This window comes from Rhinoderma darwinii, chromosome 12, assembly GCF_050947455.1.
Source record: "Rhinoderma darwinii isolate aRhiDar2 chromosome 12, aRhiDar2.hap1, whole genome shotgun sequence".
NCBI classification, from domain to species: domain Eukaryota; kingdom Metazoa; phylum Chordata; class Amphibia; order Anura; family Rhinodermatidae; genus Rhinoderma; species Rhinoderma darwinii.
Window position 1 is genome coordinate 41264869 of NC_134698.1, and position 20762 is coordinate 41285630.

The 20762-nt window shown below is 41.0% G+C and overlaps 1 protein-coding gene across 1 annotated transcript in view; it reads right to left on the reverse strand.

Annotated features, from left to right (window-relative positions):
- The window catches only part of G2E3 (G2/M-phase specific E3 ubiquitin protein ligase), a 95349-nt gene that overhangs the window by 61266 nt on the left and 13321 nt on the right, over positions 1–20762 (reverse strand). Inside the window, exons 3-5 of the mRNA XM_075844936.1 lie at positions 14970–15067; positions 14465–14566; positions 9387–9511 (exon numbers count right to left, since the gene is read on the reverse strand). Coding sequence (XP_075701051.1) covers positions 9387–9511; positions 14465–14566; positions 14970–15067 — 325 coding nt within the window. The remainder of the gene's footprint in view (positions 1–9386; positions 9512–14464; positions 14567–14969; positions 15068–20762) is intronic.

A 20762-nucleotide genomic window follows, 5' to 3' on the forward strand; every position in this document is an offset into this window, starting at 1 on the left:
CGTTCACCGTGCGCTATAAATGACATATTCACTTTATTCTGCGGGGCGATACGATTATGGCGATACCGTATGTTTATAGGTTTTTTTTTATGTCTTACGGCGTTCACACAATAAAATAAGTTTTGTAAAAAATCATTCACTTTTTGTGTTACTTTATTCTAAGAGCCAGAACTTTTTTATTTTTCCATCAATAAAGCCGTGCGAGGACTTATTTTTTGCGTAACGAACTGTAGTTTCAATCATTACCATTTTTAGGTACATGCGACTTTTTGATCTCTTTTTATTCCATTTTTTGGGAGGTGAAGTGACCAAACAATTGCGATATGGTTTATTATTATTTTCTTTTACGGAGTTCACCGTGCGGGATAAATAACGAAATAATTTTGTAGTTCAGGCCGTTACGGACGCGGCGATACCAATTATGTATAGTTTGTTTATTTATCTATTTTTATTAATAATAAAAGGACTGATAGGGGAAAAAGGGTGATTTTTAGTTTTATTAGTTTTATTTTCTTATTTTGACACATCTTTTTTTATTACTTTGTCCAATTGGGGACTTGAGGGCAGGAGGCCCTGATCGCTATTCTAATACACTGCATTACATGCGTAGTGCAGTGTATCAGAGCTGTCAGCTACTCACTGACAGCAAGCATAGTCGGTCAGGACCCACTAGGCTTCCGTCGATGGTATAGCCGGACGCCATTGTTTGGCGTCCGGTTGCTATAGTAACCATCGCCGGCCGCTATCGTGTAGCAGGCCGGCGATGGTAGTTTAACCCCTAAAAAGCCGAGATCTCTATTGAAAACAGTTTTTAAGGGGTTAATCAGCGGGGACACATCGATCGGTCCCTGCTGTAGGAGCTGCGGCAGCTGCTGTACGAGACGGCAGCTGTCACAGCTCCTGTATATGTCGGGACGACGGCCGAAACGGCAGTTACTCCCGAGACGTACTATTAGGTCATGGAGCGCGAACGATACAGCTACCATGACCTAATAGTACGTCCAGGAGCGGGAAGGGGTTAAGGACACAGCCTGTTTTGGCCTTCAGGACACAGCCGATTTTTTAAAATCTGACGTGTTACTTTATGTGGTAATAACTTGGGAATGCCTTCACCTAGCCAAGCGATTCTGAGATTGTTTTCTCGTGACATATTGTACTTGATGTTAGCAAAAAATTTTGGTCGATATATTCAGTATTTATTTGTGAAAAACACCAAAATTTAGAGAAAATTTGTAAAAATTAGCATTTTTCTTAATTTAAATGTATTTGCTTGTAAGACAGATAGTAATACCACACAAAATAGTCTCTAGTTAACATCCCCCATATGTCTACGTTTAGATTGACATCGTTTTTTGAACGTCCTTTAATTTTTCTAGGACAGTACAAGGCTTAGAACTTTAGCAGCAATTTCTCACATTTTCAAGAAAATGTCAAAAGGCGATTTTTACAGGGCCAGTTCAGTTTTGAAGTGGCTTTGAGGGCCCTATATATTAGAAAGTCCCCTAAATCACACCATTTAAAAAAATGCATACCTCAAAGTATTCAAAACAGCATTCAAAAAGTTTCTTAACCCTTTAGGCGTTTCACAGGAATTAAAGCAAAATAGATGTGAAATTTGCGAATTGCAATTATTTTTGCCAAAATTAATTTTTAATAAAAACATTTTGTAGAACAGAAGGTTTTAGCCAAGAATTGCAACTCCATATTTATTACCCCGATTCTACAGTTTTTAGAAATATCCCACGTGGCCATTGTGTCCTCTTAGACTGAAACATGGACCTCCGAAGCAAAGGAGCAGCCAGTGGATTTTGGGGCCTCCTTTTTTTAGAATATATTTTAGGCACCATGTCATGTTTGAAGAGGTCTTGTGGTGCCAAAACAGTGGAAAGCCCCCAAAAGTGATCCCATTTTGGAAACTACACACCTCAGGGAAATTATCGAGGGGTATAATTAGCATTTTAACCCCACAGGTTTTTTGCTAAATTTATTGGAAATAGTCTGTAAAATTGAAAATCCCCATTTTTCTGAAAAAACTTAGAATTTTTACAAGGAATAAAAGGAGACAAAGAACCACAACGTTTGTAAAGCAATTTCTCCCGATTACGGCAATACTCCATATGTGGTAATAAACTGCTGTTTGGACCCACGCCAGGACTCAGAAGTGAAACAGCGCCATTTGGATTTTGGAGCGCAGATTTTGCTGGAATGATTTTCGGTGCCATGTAGTGTTTGCAACGTCCTGGAGGGACCAAAACAGTGGAAGCCCCCAAAAAGTGACCCCATTTAGGAAACTACACCCCTCAGGGAATTTTCCTAGCGGTATAGTTAGCATTTTGACCCCACAGGTTTTTTGCTGACTTTAGTGGAAATAGGCCGTTATAGCAAATATACTGTACTGTTTTTAACATTTTCACTTTTTTCCCAATAATAAAAGGCTTATTATAGGGAAAAAGGCAGAGTTTGTTTTTATTAACTTGAAACTTTTATTAAACTTTTTTTTTGTCCCACTAGGGGACTTGAGGTCCTGGCACCTCTGATGTTTACTCTAATGCATTGCACTACCCATGTAGTGCAATGCATTAGAGCTGTCAGTCATTCACTGACAGCAAGCCTATTAGGTCCCGTCTGTGGGCGGGGCCTAATGTCTATCGTACTTGGCAGACCAGGAGGCCATTATTAGGCCTCCGGTTGCCATAGCAGCGATCGGATTCGTCACAATAACATTGTGTCGATGTCGATCACTAGAAACCACTAAGATGCTGCGATCGCGGCATCTGAGGGGTTAATGGCAGGGATTGGAGCTAGCTCCGTTCCCTGCCGTTAGAGCACGGTGTCAGGTGTTACATACAGCTGACACCAATGGCTGATGTCGCAGACTCCACTTCTGAGCCTGCGCCATCTTGAAACTGCGGCCGGATGCCTTTTAGGCCCCGCCTCAGGGCGGGACCTAGCAGGCTTCCGTACTTGGCAGATGGGAGGCCATTGTTAGGCTTGCGATCTTGCGGAGCAGTCATCGGAACCCCGCGATTTCATTGCAGGGTTCCAATCTGCTTGTAAACACCATAGATGCAGCTCTCCGTTTTGAGGGCTGCATCTAAGGGGTTAAATCGGCCGGATCGGAGGCTAGCTCTGGTCCTGGCCTTGAAGCAGTGATAGCATTAAGCGATCACTGCATTAAAACGGTGTATGCAGACGAGTCTGCCGACACAGTGTCCTGTTACTGCTGTGACGTAATAGTCCGTCAGTTTGCGTTAACAGGACATCTCCTGTGATGGACTATAAACGTCACATAGCGGGAAGGGGTTAAAGAGTGTGGGATAAATAATCAATTCTAGAATATTTTGTAAACTGCCGAATAGAAGGAGTAATCTTTTACGGATGGGTGACGAAATCTCCAGGAGTCAACCAAGTGTGCATCTGCAATCAGTTTTTTAATTATAGTTAATTTTTTATAGAGGATTGTGGAAGCATTATTTGTAGTGTCCAGAGAGGGTTGTAACGGGGTGTTAAAGTGTCCACCCATGATCAGCTCTCCTTCTTTGGAGTTATCTAATTTTTGTAACGCTTGAGTAATGAATTTATCTTGTGATAGGTTAGGGTCATACAGGTTGGCAAGACTAAATAATTTAATCATAAACCACACCCTTAACAAATCCGAATCTACCTTCAGTGTCTGAGGCAATATCTTTAAACACAAAGGGAGTATTCTTATTGATAATTATGGAGACCCCTTTCGATTTTTTTCTAGTGTGAAGATGAATTATACCATTTCGTGTAGATTTTATTTTTAGTAAGTGGTGTATAACTTTTCGTGAAATGGGTTTCTTGGATAAATGTGATATCCAGTTTCTCTTTTTGTAAAAAGTGAAGTATTTGGGATTTTTTTTTTGTGGGATATTGATGCCCTTAACATTATAGGAGGCCAGTTTAAAGAGGCTCTGTCACCAGTTTTTGCAACCCCTATCTCCTATTGCAGCAGATCGGCGCTGCAATCTAGATAAGAGTAACGTTTTGTTTTTTTTTAAAACGAGCATTTTTGGCCAAGTTATGACCATTTTTATATTTATGCAAATGAGGCTTTCTAAAGTACAACTGGGCGTGTTTAAAGTAAAACTGGGCGTGTATTATGTGCGTACATCGGGGCGTTTTTACTTCTTTTACTAGCTGGGCGTTGTGAATGGGAGTGTATGATGCTGACGAATCAGAATCATCCACTTCTCATCGTTAACACCCAGCTTCTAGCAGTGCACAGACACACAGCGTGTTCTCGAGAGATCATGCTGTGACGTCACTCACTTCCTGCCCCAGGTCCTGCATCGTGTCGGACGAGCGAGGACACATCGGCACCAGAGGCTACATTTGATTCTGCAGCAGCATCGGCGTTTGCAGGTAAGTCGATGTAGCTACTTACCTGCAAACGCTGATGCTGCTGCAGAATCAACTGTAGCCTCTGGTGCCGATGTGTCCTCGCTCGTCCGACACAATGCAGGACCTGGGGCAGGAAGGGACGTCACAGCGTGATCTCTCGAGAACACGCTGTGTGTCTGTGCACTGCCAGAAGCTGGGTGTTAACGATGAGAAGTGGATGATTCTGATTCGTCAGCATCATACACTCCCATTCACAACGCCCAGCTAGTAAAAGAAGTAAAAACGCCACGATGTACGCACATAATACACGCCCAGTTTTACTTTAAACACGCCCAGTTGTACTTTAGAAAGCCTCATTTGCATAAATATAAAAATGGTCATAACTTGGCCAAAAATGCTCGTTTTAAAAAAAAACAAAACGTTACTCTTATCTAGATTGCAGCGCCGATCTGCTGGAATAGGTGATAGGGGTTGCAAAAACTGGTGACAGAGCCTCTTTAAGTTCAGCCAGATTTTTTTTTTTAATATGTTTAGTGTTAACCTCCAATGCAGCAGAGACGAATAACCTGGTGGGGGATTTTAACTTGGAAAAAGTTACAAAGATAGACATATATAGCTTATATGCCTACAAATTAAACTAAGAGTATGCTGCCAATTGCTAGCAAAGGGAAATATTTTTGGATTTCTTTGGTGTAGTAGTCTCCCAATGTTCTGGTCTCGGAAGTGGATGGAATGCAGAGTTGATCCTCTGTATCTGTCCAATTGCGTATTTGCAAGTGTTTCAGATCTAATTTATTCAGTACAAATTCCAAATCTTCTGGAGTTTTGATTGTTAAGGGTTTGCTGTTAAAAGAAAAAGCTAGTCCAAATGGAAACAACCATCTGTAAAGGATATTCTTCTGTCTTCGTATTCTGGTAAGAGGTTGAAGTTGACGTCTCATTTCTAGTGTCAGTCTAGACAGGTCTTGGTAGATTATCACTTTGTTTTCTTGACATTCAATCTTTTTAGCGTACCGAGCTTTCTGGAGTATTTCTTCCTTTACTCTGAAGCTCTGCAGGCAACATAAGATATCTCTGGGTTTGTCATGACTGACCGATTTCGGTCGAAAAACTCTGAGCTCTCTCAATTCCCACTTCATTTTTTCCATCTTTCCCCAGTAATTCATGGAAGATCTGGCTAAGAATGGTAGGGATTTCTTGGTCAGTCACAATTTCTGTAATACCCGATTCTTGTTTCTCCTTGACCTGTTTTCGAGGTCATCGATATGCAGCTTTTGTAGATAGAGTTCTCTTTGTTTACTCACGAATGGGCTCTATTCTGATGCATACGCAAATAATTTTGAAAAAAAAAAAATGTGTTTTTACTGTGTAAAGGTAGTAAAACATACAAAATCAATACAAGTTTGGTATCGTTGCAATCGTAACAACTCGCTGAATAAAGTTAGTGTTATTTATACCACACGGTAAACGGCGTAGATTTAGGATGCAAAAAAAAAAAAAAAGAGTGGCGAAATTTCAGGTTTTTTTCTATTCCCCCTCAAAAAAAAAGTAAAATCAATAAATTATATGTACCCCAAAATGGTGCTACTAAAAAATACAACTTGTCCCGCAAAAAATAAGACCTTATACAGCTATGTAGACACAAAAATAAAAAAAAAGTTCTAGGAAAAAAACTTTAAAAATAGCTTGGTCATTAAGGTTTCAAATAGCCTGGTTATTAAAAGGGTTTAACATGTTTCGGATGAACTCCGTTGTGGGCAGTGCTTGGATATATTTTTTAAGGTCAGTTGGGTGTTGTTGTGTAGGTTCATCATCCTCACTTTCCGACCATGTGAAAGAAGAAAAATTTCCGTTTATTATATCAGTTTTGGGATTTTCGTTTAAAGGAACCCAAGGACTCTGTTCAAAGGAGTTTCTGGTGTGATTCTCCGAATTCCTGAATTTTCTTTGGTGTCTTCCTGCCTTTGGTCTGATCGTCACCCAAATTCTTGGAGGATTTACCCATTTTGTCCTGTTTCTTTATATAACTTGTTGAGAGTTTATATCGGTTATTATGGCATTCACATTATTTCCTCATTTGGGATTTGTAGAGGGGGTGGTTAGTGGAGATTAATATAATCGCAGTCTGCGTAGACCTGCCGGCAGTTTTGAGAAATTAGAGTAATGCCTCAATATCTAGTAGTTGAAGCAGCTCTTCTAGTAAGCCGCTGGCAGTCTTAAGAAACTGGAGCGATGTCCCTTATACTAGAAGTGGAAGAAGGGCTTATAGTAGCCTGCAGTTGGTTGAGAAAATGTGTATAGTAGACCACTTGCAGTCTTAAAAAATTAGAGCTGTGCCCTGTATCCGAACGGAGTACGGTTATGTGAAGAAACGGTGTGTGTTCTCCTTTAAGAAGTTACATTTGCACAAAGTGGGTCTATGGTGCTTTACATGAGAATAAGTCACAGTACCTTAGTCCTATATGTGTGATTTGGCTGGCTTGTATTCTATAGTGCTTGCTAGCAGATGCACTATTTCGAGATCAGTTGCTTTAATCCATGTGCCAGGGATTTCTGTGGTACTCTAGGGCTTCAGTCTGCTGGATGTGCGGACCAGGCTGTAACAGAGGCTGAAGGGCCATTTCTCCCAGGTTGATCCCATTGGCTTTAGGGAGGTAAGCCAGGGAAATGGTATGTCCAGCAAGCGGAGCCTCTGTGTGTGTGGGGGGGAGGGATTTGTCTGGCTTGTCTCTTACCTCTCATTCTGAGGCTTGAAACACACCGGCCGGCGCGTTTAAAAATCGAGGCCGCGGCTCCGGTTGCTGCAGTAGGCCGCAAACAGAAACCCGGTTCAATGCTGCGCAAAACGGCTCCAAAGTGCCGTAAAGTGTGACAATCAGCCTCTGCTGGTGGTTAGATCCAGATATAGCCGATGAGGATTATGATGATGCAGGATGGCTTGCGATTTTCGTTTTGTTTTTTTGTCAGATTAGGAGCTCAGAAGAGAAGCGTCCTCTCGGTAACTCGTCTAGCTCCACACCCCTCCCCGTAAGAGGATTTTACCTGCGGAATTTCCACATCAAATTCCACAACGTGCGCATGCAGCCTTAAGTTGTTTAGAACCCAATAATGCCTGTTCCTGTAGCATGAGAGAACTTCCTGGACTAGATTTCCAGGTAGATATTACACGCTACCCCTGAAAAGCCCCATCTACTCTGTAAAGAGACAATTTGGAGAGGGGGCATTTATTACAAAGTAGAGAATCACTAAGTATAGATAGATCTTTTGACAAATGGTTCATAACAGCTACACATGCTATGACGATATTTGCATCAGGTTATTTTTTCTTCGGGGCTTTACATCCCAGGATTTTTTTTCTGACTGCCATATTTTGAGTTGTAAAGGAGTTTTCCCCTAAAGCCCTGTACACAGAAAGATTTTTGCTGGGAGATTTTGACCTGCATGCACTCTTTGCTGTATTTTTTCCCGCTGCATTTTTTTGGGCCGCGGCCATTGAGCGCCGCAGGCAAAAAAAACACTGCAAAAACAGTTTCACTGCCTCCCATTGAGATCAATGGGTGGTCAGAGACGGAAACGCTTGGAAAGAGAGCATGTCGCTTTTTTCCTGCAAGCGTTATTTTCCACTTGGAGCAAAAAACGCCTCCACCTCCCATTGAAAATCAATGGGAGCCGATTTCGTAAGGGTTTTTTGGCGAAGTTTCCACGTCAACAAACTGTGTGAACTAGGCCTAAGATGGTATTCACTTTTCATTATTGGATGTTTTTCTTTTGTACCTTCCCAATAGAGCAGAGGTCTCAAACAAGCGGCCTGCGGGGCACCACAGCTCCCTCAGGAAAGGAGAGAGCAGGACGAAGGAGGGCACCGGCGAATGACGAAAGGCCCTTACGTCACTGTCCATATATAGACATTGATGAGCTAGAAAAGGGCTGCCCAATCTTCATATGATTGTGTCCGCCAAACGCTGCCAACAGAGCAGCCAGACTGCATTTAGCGACACGTAAACTGTAAAGTCGCAAATTTCCGTGACGTTTAAACCAAGCGCTATTATTATAGTAATGTATTGTTCTAGTAATGTAGTATCATTATAGTAATACAGTATTATAGTAATGTAGTGTTAATATTATAGTAATGAAGTATTATTATAGTAGTTCAAATAACTAATTGATTAACAAGAATTTTGTATTGTATCAAATTTGAAAGTAATGCGGCCCGTCAACTTCACATTTTTTCTATGTGCGGCCCATTTACCTGGCCAAGTTTGAGAACCCCTGCATTAGGGAGACATATATGGCATTCACTACACTGGAGCTTACTGATGATCATCACAGTTCTCAGGATCAGTGGGGACACAAACAGTCAGACCCCCACCGATAAGACAGTGGATAGGTCATCAATCAATAGGTCAAATGCCTTTCATGGGTGAAACCCTTTATTCTTGAACCACCACCTTATGAAAAAAAATATTTAGACATTTTTTTAAAATCTAAGATTATTTTTTAATAACAAAATATTAATAAAACAGCTGTCACAGATTACAGTTTTTATGCTAAGAGTTAAATTTACATCTCAAGTTACTAGAGGGGAGGGGTGTACATTTAAAGGGATATTTCTATCTTAGACACTTATAACATATTTAAAGGATATGTCATAAATGTCTGATAGACGCAGGCCTCAGCTCCCGCACCTATATTGAGCACAGGGGTCACCCAACTCGAACTCTGCCGGGTAACAGATTTCAGGCAGGGACTAGTGGGCATAGGGCCATGCTGTTGCCCATTCTGTTGTATGGGCGTTAAGGAAACAGCCGATCAGCGCTTGCTTGGCCTTCTCTCCGCTCATATCTGCCTAGAAATTGCGGCCAGGGGCTACTGCACCGGGCAGTTGGGGGTCGGGTGACTCATGTTCTCGATATATGTGCGAGTTCCAGATCCACATCTATTAGACATTTATGGCATATCCACTGTATATGCCATAAATGTTTAAGATGGAAATACCGCTTTAAGAAGCAAGAGATTACCTGAAGGTGTCCATGAATTGGAAGATGCACTGGTTCTCTGTCCCACAAGGAAAATGATAACCACGTTTACAACGAGGAAAGACGCAGCCGATGGATGCTCCAAATCCTTTACAAACACAGCATCTCTGAAAAGCGGGAGCAGAATATTTATCATTAAGTAACTGGAGGACGATAGTAAAAAAATGAAAGTGATGATTAACTAAAGACACGTCAGAAGTTGTAATCTATGACCCATGAACACTAGTATGTAGGGACTGAGGAGTTCAATCAATCAGCGAGCCTCTTAGGTTCTAGTCATTTACTAATGTATTTCTAGAACATAGTTACATAGCTTATAAGGTTGGAAAAAAAAAAAAAAAAGACACAGATCCATCAATCCAACCTATAATCCTACCATGTTAATCCAGAGGAAGGCAAAACCCCCATGAGGTTGATGCCAATTGGCTCATTAGGGGGAAAATTCCTCCCCGACTCTAAATATGGCAGTCAGAATAAATCCCAGGATGAACGTCCCATCTCCAGAATCTAGTACTAATAACCTGTTAGAAGAATCAACCATCACAACATCCTGTGGCAGCGAGTTCCATAGTCTCACTGCTCTCACAGTAGAGAATCCTGTCTGTGAGGATGGTGAAACCTTTTTCGTCGTTTACGTAGAGGATGCCCTCTTGTCCTAGTAAAGAGACCTACGTAGGTGTAATCAGATCATTAGAAAGATCTCTGTACTGTCCAAATATATATTTGTATATTGTAATTAGATCGCCCCTAAGCTGTCTTTTTTCTAAACTGAATAGTCCCAAGTTTGATAACCTTTCTTGGTACTGCACTCGGCCCATTCCCTTAATTACCTTGGTCGCCCTTCTTTGCACCCGTTCTAGTTCAGCCATGTCCTTCTTATACACAGGAGCCCAAAATTGTACACAATATTCCATATGTGGTCTGACTAGAGATTTGTAGAGGCAAAACTATGTTCTTGTCACGATCATCTATGCCTCTTTTGATGCATCCCATGATTTTATTTGCCTTGGCAGCAGCTGCCTGGTACTGGTTGCTGAATGTAAATGTACTGTCCACCAATATCCACAAATATTTTTCATTAGCAGTTTTATCCAGTGTTTTACCATTTAAAGCATAAATATAAAATCTGGTTCCTCGGCCCAAGTTCATAACCTTACATTTATCCACATTAAACTTCATTTGCCATTTCTGTGCCCAAATCTCCAGCTTCCCAAATTCCCTTTGTAGTATTACATTATCCTCCTCTGTGTAGATTACTTTACAGAGCTTAGTATCATCTGCAAATACTGAAATTATACTCTGTAACCCCTCTACAAGGTCATTTATAAACATTAACCCCTTCAGGACAGAGACACTGATTTTTAAATTTTGTTTTTCACTCCCCGCCTTCCAAGAGCCATAACTTTTTTATTTTTCCTTCAAGAGAGTGGCGTGTGGGCTTATTTTTTGCGGGAGGAGTTGTAGTTTCTATTGGTACCATATTTTGGTACGTACAACATTTTTATCAGCCAATTTTGTCTTTTTACATTTTTATTTTTTACGGCGTTCACCGTGCGCGTTAAACACCACTATATAGTAATAGTTCAGACTTTTACAGACACAGCGATACTAATTTTGTAAACTTTTTTTTATTTTTTTAATTAACTTGAGGAAAACGAGAAAAGGCTTTTTTTTTTTTTTATACGACTAAAAACATAAATGTCACTTTTTTTTTTTACACATACGATTTCTTATTAGTACTATCATTCCTAAACAGACTGTAACCCTGAATATTAGCAGCCCAGTCATATAGATCATCCAGCCATTTCTCACTTCTCTCCACTATGTTACTATTCTCCTCCAGCATTATCAACTCTAACTCCTCAATCTTGTTATTGAGGCTTCTGGCATTGTTATACAGTGAAGGAAATAAGTATTTGATCCCTTGCGGATTTTGTAAGTTTGCCCACTGTCAAAGTCATGAACAGTCTAGAATTTTTAGGCTAGGTTAATTTTACCAGTGAGAGATAGATTATATATTTAAAAAAAAACAGAAAATCACATAGTCAAAATTATATATATTTATTTGCATTGTGCACAGAGAAATAAGTATTTGATCCCTTACCAACCATTAAGAGTTCAGCCTCCTCCAGACCAGTTACACGCTCCAAATCAACTTGGTGCCTGCATTAAAGGCAGCTGTCTTAAATGGTCACCTGTATAAAAGACTCCTGTCCACAGACTCAATTAATCAGTCTGACTCTAACCTCTACAACATGGGCAAGACCAAAGAGCTTTCTAAGGAGGTCAGGGACAAGATCATAGACCTGCACAAGGCTGGAATGGGCTACAAAACCATAAGTAAGACGCTGGGTGAGAAGGGGACAACTGTTGGTGCAATAGTAAGAAAATGGAAGACATACAAAATGACTGTCAATCGACATCGATCTGGGGCTCCATGCAAAATCTCACCTCGTGGGGTATCCTTGATCCTGAGGAAGGTGAGAGCTCAGCCGAAAACTACACGGGGGGAACTTGTTAATGATCTCAAGGCAGCTGGGACCACAGTCACCAAGAAAACCATTGGTAACACATTACACCGTAATGGATTAAAATCCTGCAGTGCTCGCAAGGTCACCCTGCTCAAGAAGGCACATGTACAGGCCCGTCTGAAGTTTGCAAATGAACATCTGGATGATTCTGAGAGTGATTGGGAGAAGGTGCTGTGGTCAGATGAGACTAAAATTGAGCTCTTTGGCATTAACTCAACTCGCTGTGTTTGGAGGAAGAGAAATGCCTATGACCCAAAGAACACCGTCCCCACTGTCAAGCATGGAGGTGGAAACATTATGTTTTGGGGGTGTTTCTCTGCTAAGGGCACAGGACTACTTCACCGCATCAATGGGAGAATGGATGGAGCCATGTACCGTCAAATCCTGAGTGACAACGTCCTTCCCTCCACCAGGACATTAAAAATGGCTCGTGGCTGGGTCTTCCAGCACGACAATGACCCGAAACATACAGCCAAGGCAACAAAAGAGTGGCTCAAAAAGAAGCACATTAAGGTCATGGAGTGGCCTAGCCAGTCTCCAGACCTTAATCCCATCGAAAACTTATGGAGGGAGCTGAAAATCCGAGTTGCCAAGCGACAGCCTCGAAATCTTAATGATTTACAGATGATCTGCAAAGAGGAGTGGGCCAAAATTCCATCTAACATGTGTGCAAACCTCATCATCAACTACCAAAAACGTCTGACTGCTGTGCTTGCCAACAAGGGTTTTGCCACCAAATATTAAGTCTTGTTTGGCAAAGGGATCAAATACTTATTTCTCTGTGCACAATGCAAATAAATATATATAATTTTGACAATGTGATTTTCTGTTTTTTTTTTTTTTTATATAATCTATCTCTCACTGGTAAAGTTAACCTAGCCTAAAAATTCTAGACTGTTCATGTCTTTGACAGTGGGCTAACTTACAAAATCAGCAAGGGATCAAATACTTATTTCCTTCACTGTACATGCACTTTATATATTTATCCGTAACACTTTTCTTCTGATTCCTATTAACTGTTCTAGCCCATTCCTCTATTCCACCCCCATGTTAATTTCTCAGCCCCAGCTCACTAGCTATGTTGTCCTCCATACCTATACAGTAATTGCTCCCCCCCCCCATTCCCTAGTTTAAACCTTTCAGGACAGACATCTTCTGGATTTACATTTTAATTTTTTCTTCCCCACCTTACAAAAGTCATAAGTTTTTTTTATTTCTCTGTTGATAATGCCATATGAGGGCTTGTTTTTTTGCGGGACGAGTTGTAGTTTTTCACGGCACAATTTAATGTACCATATAATGTAGTGGTTAACTGAAAAAATATCTTTGTGGGGGTGGAATAAGAAAAAAAGCAGTAACGTATCGTTTTTACGACTTTCAACGTACGGTAAAAATGGAATGTTAACTTTATTCTACCGGTCAATATGATTACAGCGATACCAAATTGTTTTTTTTGTCTTTTACTACTTTTACAAGGAAGAAGCGAATTGTTAAAAATTAAATATTTGTTTTGTCGCTACATTCTGGGAGCCATAACTTTTATATTTTTCTGTTGATTGAGCATTATGAGGGCTTATTTTTTTGTGGGGCGAGCGGTTGTTTTTATCGGTACCATTTTGTGCTACATAAGACTTTTTGATCACTTTTTATAAAAAAAAATTGTGGGAGATGAAGTAACCAAAAAACTGTGTTTCTGGCGGTTTAATTTATATTGTGTTCACCGTGTGGGTTAAATAATGGTATATTGTAATAGTTCGGACTTCTATGGAGCTGTGATACCAATTTTGTTTCTTTTTTACATTACTTCAGAGGATTTTTTTTTTACACTACTAAACTTTTTTTAAAACATTTTTTTACACGTTCAATTAGTCCTCCTAGGGACTTGAACCTGTGATTGTTAGTACAATACACTGCAATACAATACTAATGTATTGCAGTATATGGTCATTGCTACAGGCTCCTGTGAAGTCTTGCCAGAGGCAGGGCTTAACAGGAGATGAAGAAAGGCAGTTCTGCGGGCCTTCATTAGGCTCATGGCCTGCCATGACAACCATCGGCACCCCTGATAAAGTTGTGGAGGCGCCAATGAGCTTTCTGAGGGGGTGCCCTCGTGATTGCAGAATTTAAGGGGTTGAACGGCCAGAAACAGCACGATTGCTGTTCCTGGCCGTTAGTCCCGGGTGTCAGCTGAAATACACAGCTGACACCCGCTGCCTACAGCGCATGTTCAGCGGATGAGCCCACTCCAAACATAACACCCGCACCACGACGTGCTATTACGTTGTGGTGCGCGAACAGGTTAAACACTCAATCAATCTTCTAGCCATCTTTTCCCACATCTTCGCCGTTCCCAAGTGAAGCCGATAGAGACTAACAGAACTCAATAAGTACAGCATGCCAACAAGCAGTGCAGACCTTTCTCTCTAGCAATTGGTGGGAGTCACAGCACACCAATACCATCTTGTGACATGTTTCTCGCTTAGATATAACTGGAATTAGACTTAAAATATATTAAAATTTTAAACTTACCAATTTCCTAGCTCTGTTTAATTCTTTCTTAATGTCATCGACAAGGAATCCATATACACCCTCATCGTCATTGCCCCTTTGCCAGATGCCGCTAGAAAGAAGCTAAGAAAAAAAATCATTCACATCAAGTTCTCTCCATTTGTAAAAAAAAATAAAAAATACAGAAAACAAGTCATATAATGGGCATAGTGTTATTTCTCATGTACACACATATGACAGCTTATTCTGAAAGTCACCTGACAGTTAGGTATGCTTAAAGAGGACCTGTCAATAGGTCATACAAAATGAGTTAGTAGTCTTACCTAATAGCCGCTTGACTAGCCAGCAAGTTATTTCCACATTGGCTGCTAAATAAAGAGGGATCCATAGCTCAGCAACGGGGGGGGGGGGGGGGGGACACACCAGTACAGGACAAACACCGCGACTGTTAGTTAAGACGACTTACTCACTTTGTAGAACCTGGTGACAGGTCCTCTTTAAACATCATCATGTCTTGTATACTCACCAGACAGCAATAATGTAAAGTGAAGTTGTGTTCTTTGTAGGTTTTTTTTTCCCCGTATTTTTCAATGCAGTCATCTTCACGTCCACATAGCTTGCAGGCTGTTAGGACACAAATCATAAAGAGTTGGTTTTATGGTGTAAAAATGTACCGCATATACTAGGAGTAGGTTTTACAAAGATAATACAAAAACACCCAGCAACATACTTACGGTAACCCTCTTTCCAGCCAAATACAAAAACAAAGAGATTTGACTGAAAATTCTAAAACCATGGTAGTCATCACTTAGAATATTATTTTGTGTTATATACTCCTGCATGTCGTCCAATAACAGCCCTGATATCTTTCCTATGATGAACACTAAGCTTACAACTTCAAAAATCCATCTCAGCACAAAATTATAACTAAGATGGGGTACATGGAGTAATATTACCTCGTGCCCTCCAGTTGCCCCCCTATGCAGTGGATCTGCCGTTTTAGGGTCCCCGCTGTCATCTCAAAATGGCGATAGTGCTTCCCACACTGAGTCTCAGACACTGCGTCTATTCACGGAATGGACAGAACTGCTCACGTGAGCAACTCTGGCCAATCCGAGAACAGTGTGAATGTCTCGGACTTTTAGTCTAAATAGAGATGCGGCCATTTTAGGACAGCACAGAGTGGATGCTAAAACAGCGAAGCCACGGCATAGGTTGGCAACGGGAGGGCACCAGGTATTATTTCTCCATATACATAGTCATATTTAAAATGTTGTCTTGGGAACAGAGGGTCGCTTTAGGGCTCCGCACATCTCTGGTCGGAGTTTAAGCCTTTCCCAACATTTGTTGTATGGATACGTCATGGAAAGCTAGTGCTTCCCGAATTTTGATGCATCCATACGACTCGGCTCAGAAGCGGAGTCGGTGCCATCATCGCCGGATGTCAGCAGTGTATTACAGCTGACATCCAGCTGTAATGGCGGGGACCAAAATTAGCTTAGATCCCCGCCATTAAAGAGGCTCTGTCACTACATTATAATTTCCCTATCTCCTACATAAGGAGATCGGCGCTATAATGTAGGTGACTGTAATGCTTTTTATTTAGAAAAACTATTTGAAACCACTTTATGAGCAATTTTTAGCTTTATGCTAATGAGTTTCTTAATGCCCAAGTGGGCGTGTTTTACTTTAGACCAAGGAGGAGTGTATGATGCTGACCAATCAGTGTCATACACTTCTCTCCATTCATTTACACTGCACTAGCGATATATATCGTTATGTGCAGCTACATACACAAACACTAACATTACTGCAGTGTCCTGATAATGAATATACATCACTACCAGCCTGGACGTGATGTTTATTCAGAATCCTGACCCTTCTGAATCTTTTCTGTGAGATTCCAGCAAGGCAAGCGTAATCTCGTTTGAAATGACAGTTTCCATCGTAATCTCCCGAGATTACGCTTGCCTTGCTGGAATCTCACAGAAAAGATTCAGAAGTGTCAGGATTCTGAATAAACATCACGTCCTGGCTTGTAGTGATGTATATTCATTATCAGGACACTACAGTAATGTTAGTGTTGTTCTGTATGTAGCTGCACATAACAATATAACTAGATCGCTAGTGCAGTGTAAATGAATGGAGAGAAGTGTATGATGCTGATTGGTCAGCGTCATACACTCCTCTGTACAACGCCCACTTGGTCTTAAGTAAAACACGCCCACTTGGGCATTAAGAAACTCATTAGCATAAAGCAAAAAAAAAAATACGCTCAAAGTGGATTTTTTCTAAATAAAAAGCATTACTGTCACCTACATTACAGCACCCATCTCCTTATGTAGGAGATAGGGCACTTATAATGTGGTGACAGAGTCTCTCTAACCCCTTAAATGCAGCGGTCAAAAGCGATCGCTGCATTTAAGTTGTTTGCAGCTCATCGACACCCGAGCAATGAAATAGTTGGGGCTCCTGTGACTGCAATGGCAACCGGAGGCCTAATACTGGCATCCCGGTCTGCCTAGCACGAAAGACTTCCAGGCCCCGTCCGGATGCGGAGCCTGAAAGGCTTTCATAGCCGTCGACAAGATGGCGCCGGCGTCATCAGTGGTGGATGTCAGCTGTATGTTACCGGAGCCCCTTTGATGAAGCGATTGAAAGAGAGAGAACGCTGCATCTTAGAGGTTGCAAGCAGGTTGGCAGCCCTGCGGTGCAGTCAGGGCTGCCGACTGCTGCTGTGCAACAGGAGGCCTAACAATGCACTCCCGCTCTGACATTACGAAAACCGACTAGGCCCCGCCAGGAGGCGAATCCCAATTGGCTTGCTGTCCGTTAATGACTGACAGATCTAATACATTACACTACATAGGTCGTGAAATGTAGTAGAAAAAAAAACTAATCAGACAGTTGGACCTTCAAGTCCCCTAGTGGGACTTGGGGGAAAAAAAAAAAGCAAGCGTAAAAAAAAATTAAAAAAAAGCTTGAAAACAGAAGTTTCAAGTAAGAAAATAAAATACAAAATCGCCCTTTTCCCTTATTATTGAAAAAAAATTATTTGGTATCGCCACGACCTAAGCTATAAAAATATTATGTTATTTATTCCACGCAGTGAACAGCATAAAAAAATAAAAACACTTAAAAGGCTATAACCAGAATTTCTGTTTTTTGGTCTCTTTTACCTACAAATATTGGTATAATTTAGATTGTCAGCCCCAATGGGGACAGTAAAAAAGAGGACCTCTGTACAGCGCTGCGTAATATGTTGGCGCTATATAAGTAACGGAAATAATATACACTACCGTTCAAAATTTTGGGTTCACCCAGACAATTGTGTTTTCCATGAAAACTCACACTTATATTTATCAAATGAGTTGCCAAAGGACTAGAAAATATAGTCAAGACATTGACAAGGTTAGTAATAATGATTTTTATTTGAAATAATAATTTTCTGCTTCAAAGATTGCTTTCGTCAAAGAATGCTCCATTTGCAGCAATTACAGCATTGCAGACCTTTGCCATTTTAGCTGTTAATTTGCTGAGGTAATCGGGAGAAATTTCACCCCATGCTTCCAGAAGGCCCTCCCACAAGTTGGATTGGCTTGATGGGCACTTCTTGCGTACCATACGGTCAAGCTGCTCCCACAACAGCTCTATGGGGTTGAGATCTGGTGACTGCGCTGGCCACTCCATTACAGATAGAATACCAGCTGCCTGCTTCTTCCCTAAATAGTTCTTGCATAATTTGGAGGTGTGCTTTGGGTCACTGTCCTGTTGTAGGATGAAATTGGCTCCAATCAAGCGCTGTCCACAGGGTATGGCATGGCGTTGCAAAATGGAGTGATAGCCTTCCTTATTCAAAATCCCTTTTACTTTGTACAAATCTCCCACTTTACCAGCACCAAAGCAACCCCAGACCATCACATTACCTCCACCATGCTCTTGACAGATGGCGTCAGGCACTCTTCCAGCATCTTTTCAGTTGCTCTGCGTCTCACAAATGTTCTACTGTGTGATCCAAACACCTCAAACTTCGATTAGTCTGTCCATAACACTTTTTTCCAATCTTCCTCTGTCCAATGTCTGTGTGCTTTTGCCCATATTAATCTTTTCCTTTTATTAGCCAGTCTCAGATATGGCTTTTTCTTTGCCACCCTGCCCTGAAGGCCAGCATCCCGGAGTCGCCTCCTCATTGTAGACGTTGACTCTGGCGTTTTGCGGGTACTATTTAATGAAGCTGCCAGTTGAGGACCTCCCACTTCTCTTTCTACTCTGGTTAGAGCCTGTGTGTGCTGTCCTCTGAAGGGAGTAGTACACACCGTTGTAGGAAATCTTCCGTTTCTTGGCAATTTCTCGCATGGAATAGCCTTCACTTCTAAGAACAAGAATAGACTGTCGAGTTTCACATGAAAGCTCTCTTTTTCTAGCCATTTTGAGAGTTTAATCGAACCCACAAATGTAATGCTCCAGATTCTCAACTAGCTCAAAGGAAGGTCAGTTTTATAGCTCCTCTAAACAGCAAAACTGTTTACAGCGGTGCTAACATAAATGCACAAGGGTTTTCAAGTGTTTTCTAATCATCCATTAGCCTTCTAACATAGTTAGCAAACACAATGTACCATTAGAACACTGGAGTGATGGTTGCTGGAAATGGGCCTCTATACACCTATGTAGATATTGCATTAAAAACCAGACGTTTGCAGCTAGAATAGTCATTTAGCACATTAACAATGTATAGAGTGTATTTCTGATTAATTTAATGTTATCTTCATTGAAAAAAACTGTGCTTTTCTTTCAAAAATAAGGAAATTTGTAAGTGACCCTAAACTTTTGAACGGTAGTGTATAACATAAAAAGTGATCAAAAAGTCGCATGTATCCAAAAATGGTATATATAAAAATTATAGCTCGTCACGCAAAAAAAAAAGCCATCATACAGCTCAGTCGATGAAAAAATTAGACCGTTATGGTTCTCACAACTTGGCCACAGAAAAAAATATTATTTTGTAAAAATAATGTTTTAATGTGCAAAAGTTGTAAAACATAAAAAAGTGCTATAAATTAGGTATCGCCGAAATCGGACTGATAATAAAGTTAACATGTAATTTATAAACGCATGGTGAATGCTGTATAAAAAAAAAAAAAGCTGAGAAACTATACCAGAATTGTAGTTTTTTGGTCACCTGGTCTCCCAAAAAATAGGATACGAAGTGATCAAACGTACCCCAAAATGGTACCAATAATAACTATAGCTAGTCCTGCAAAACAACAGCCCTCATACCACTAAGGCTATGAAAAAAATATTTTATAGCTTCTGACAACTGATGACCTATCCACCGGATAGGTCATCAGTACATGATCTGTGGGGGCCTGCCAGAGGCGATTTATCAAGGCCCTAAAATTATGGAACAAGGAAGGGGGGCCCAAACATATCTGCTGGAAGCGAGGGCGCCCGTATTATACCATGACAACACTTTCCAAGCAAAACTCCCCAAACCTCAAGGGTGCATATTGTGGACCAAAAGGGGGATAAGGAAGGACCATATATCAGTATGACACTGGCCTGTGCAAAAAGGATTGCTTCACAGCGTAACCCACATCTATGGATTATTTTATTGTTTTTTTACCCCATTATTATACCACCTGACTATGCCCCTGATGTACTCTGCCCAGCTTACATGTATCCCCACATTATAAACGGAAACACCAGTAATACTCAAACAAAACTACTACCAAGCAAAATTCACGCTCCAAAAGCCAAATAGCGCTACCTCCCCTCTGTACCCTACAGCGTGCCCAAACAGCAGTTTACTTCCACATATATGGCATCGCCATACCCGGGAGAACCCTTTTAGCCATCCCTTTTGGGATGTGTGTCTCCAGTGGCACAAACTGGGCATGACATATTTGCCACTGAAATGGCAGATCTAGGGAAATTTTTACTTTGCACCATCCGTAGCACATTCATTTATGGAAAAGACCTGTGGCGTGAAAATGCTCACTATACCCCTTAATAAATGCTTTGAGGGATGTCGTTTCCAAAATGGGGTCACTTCTCAGGGGTTTCTTTTGTTATTTCACATCAGACATGCAATTGTGAACCAATACTTTGTAAATCGCCAAGGCTTCAATTTTACATGGTACTCTTTCACTCCTGAGCCTGTTTGAACGTCCAGGCAAATGATTAGGACCACATGTAGGGTGATTCTAAAACTGGGAAATACAGCATAATAATTAGAGAGCTGTCTTTTCATGGTGACACAAGCCGGGCACCACATATTGGCATATCTATGGGAAAAAAAAAATACCATTTTCACTCTGCA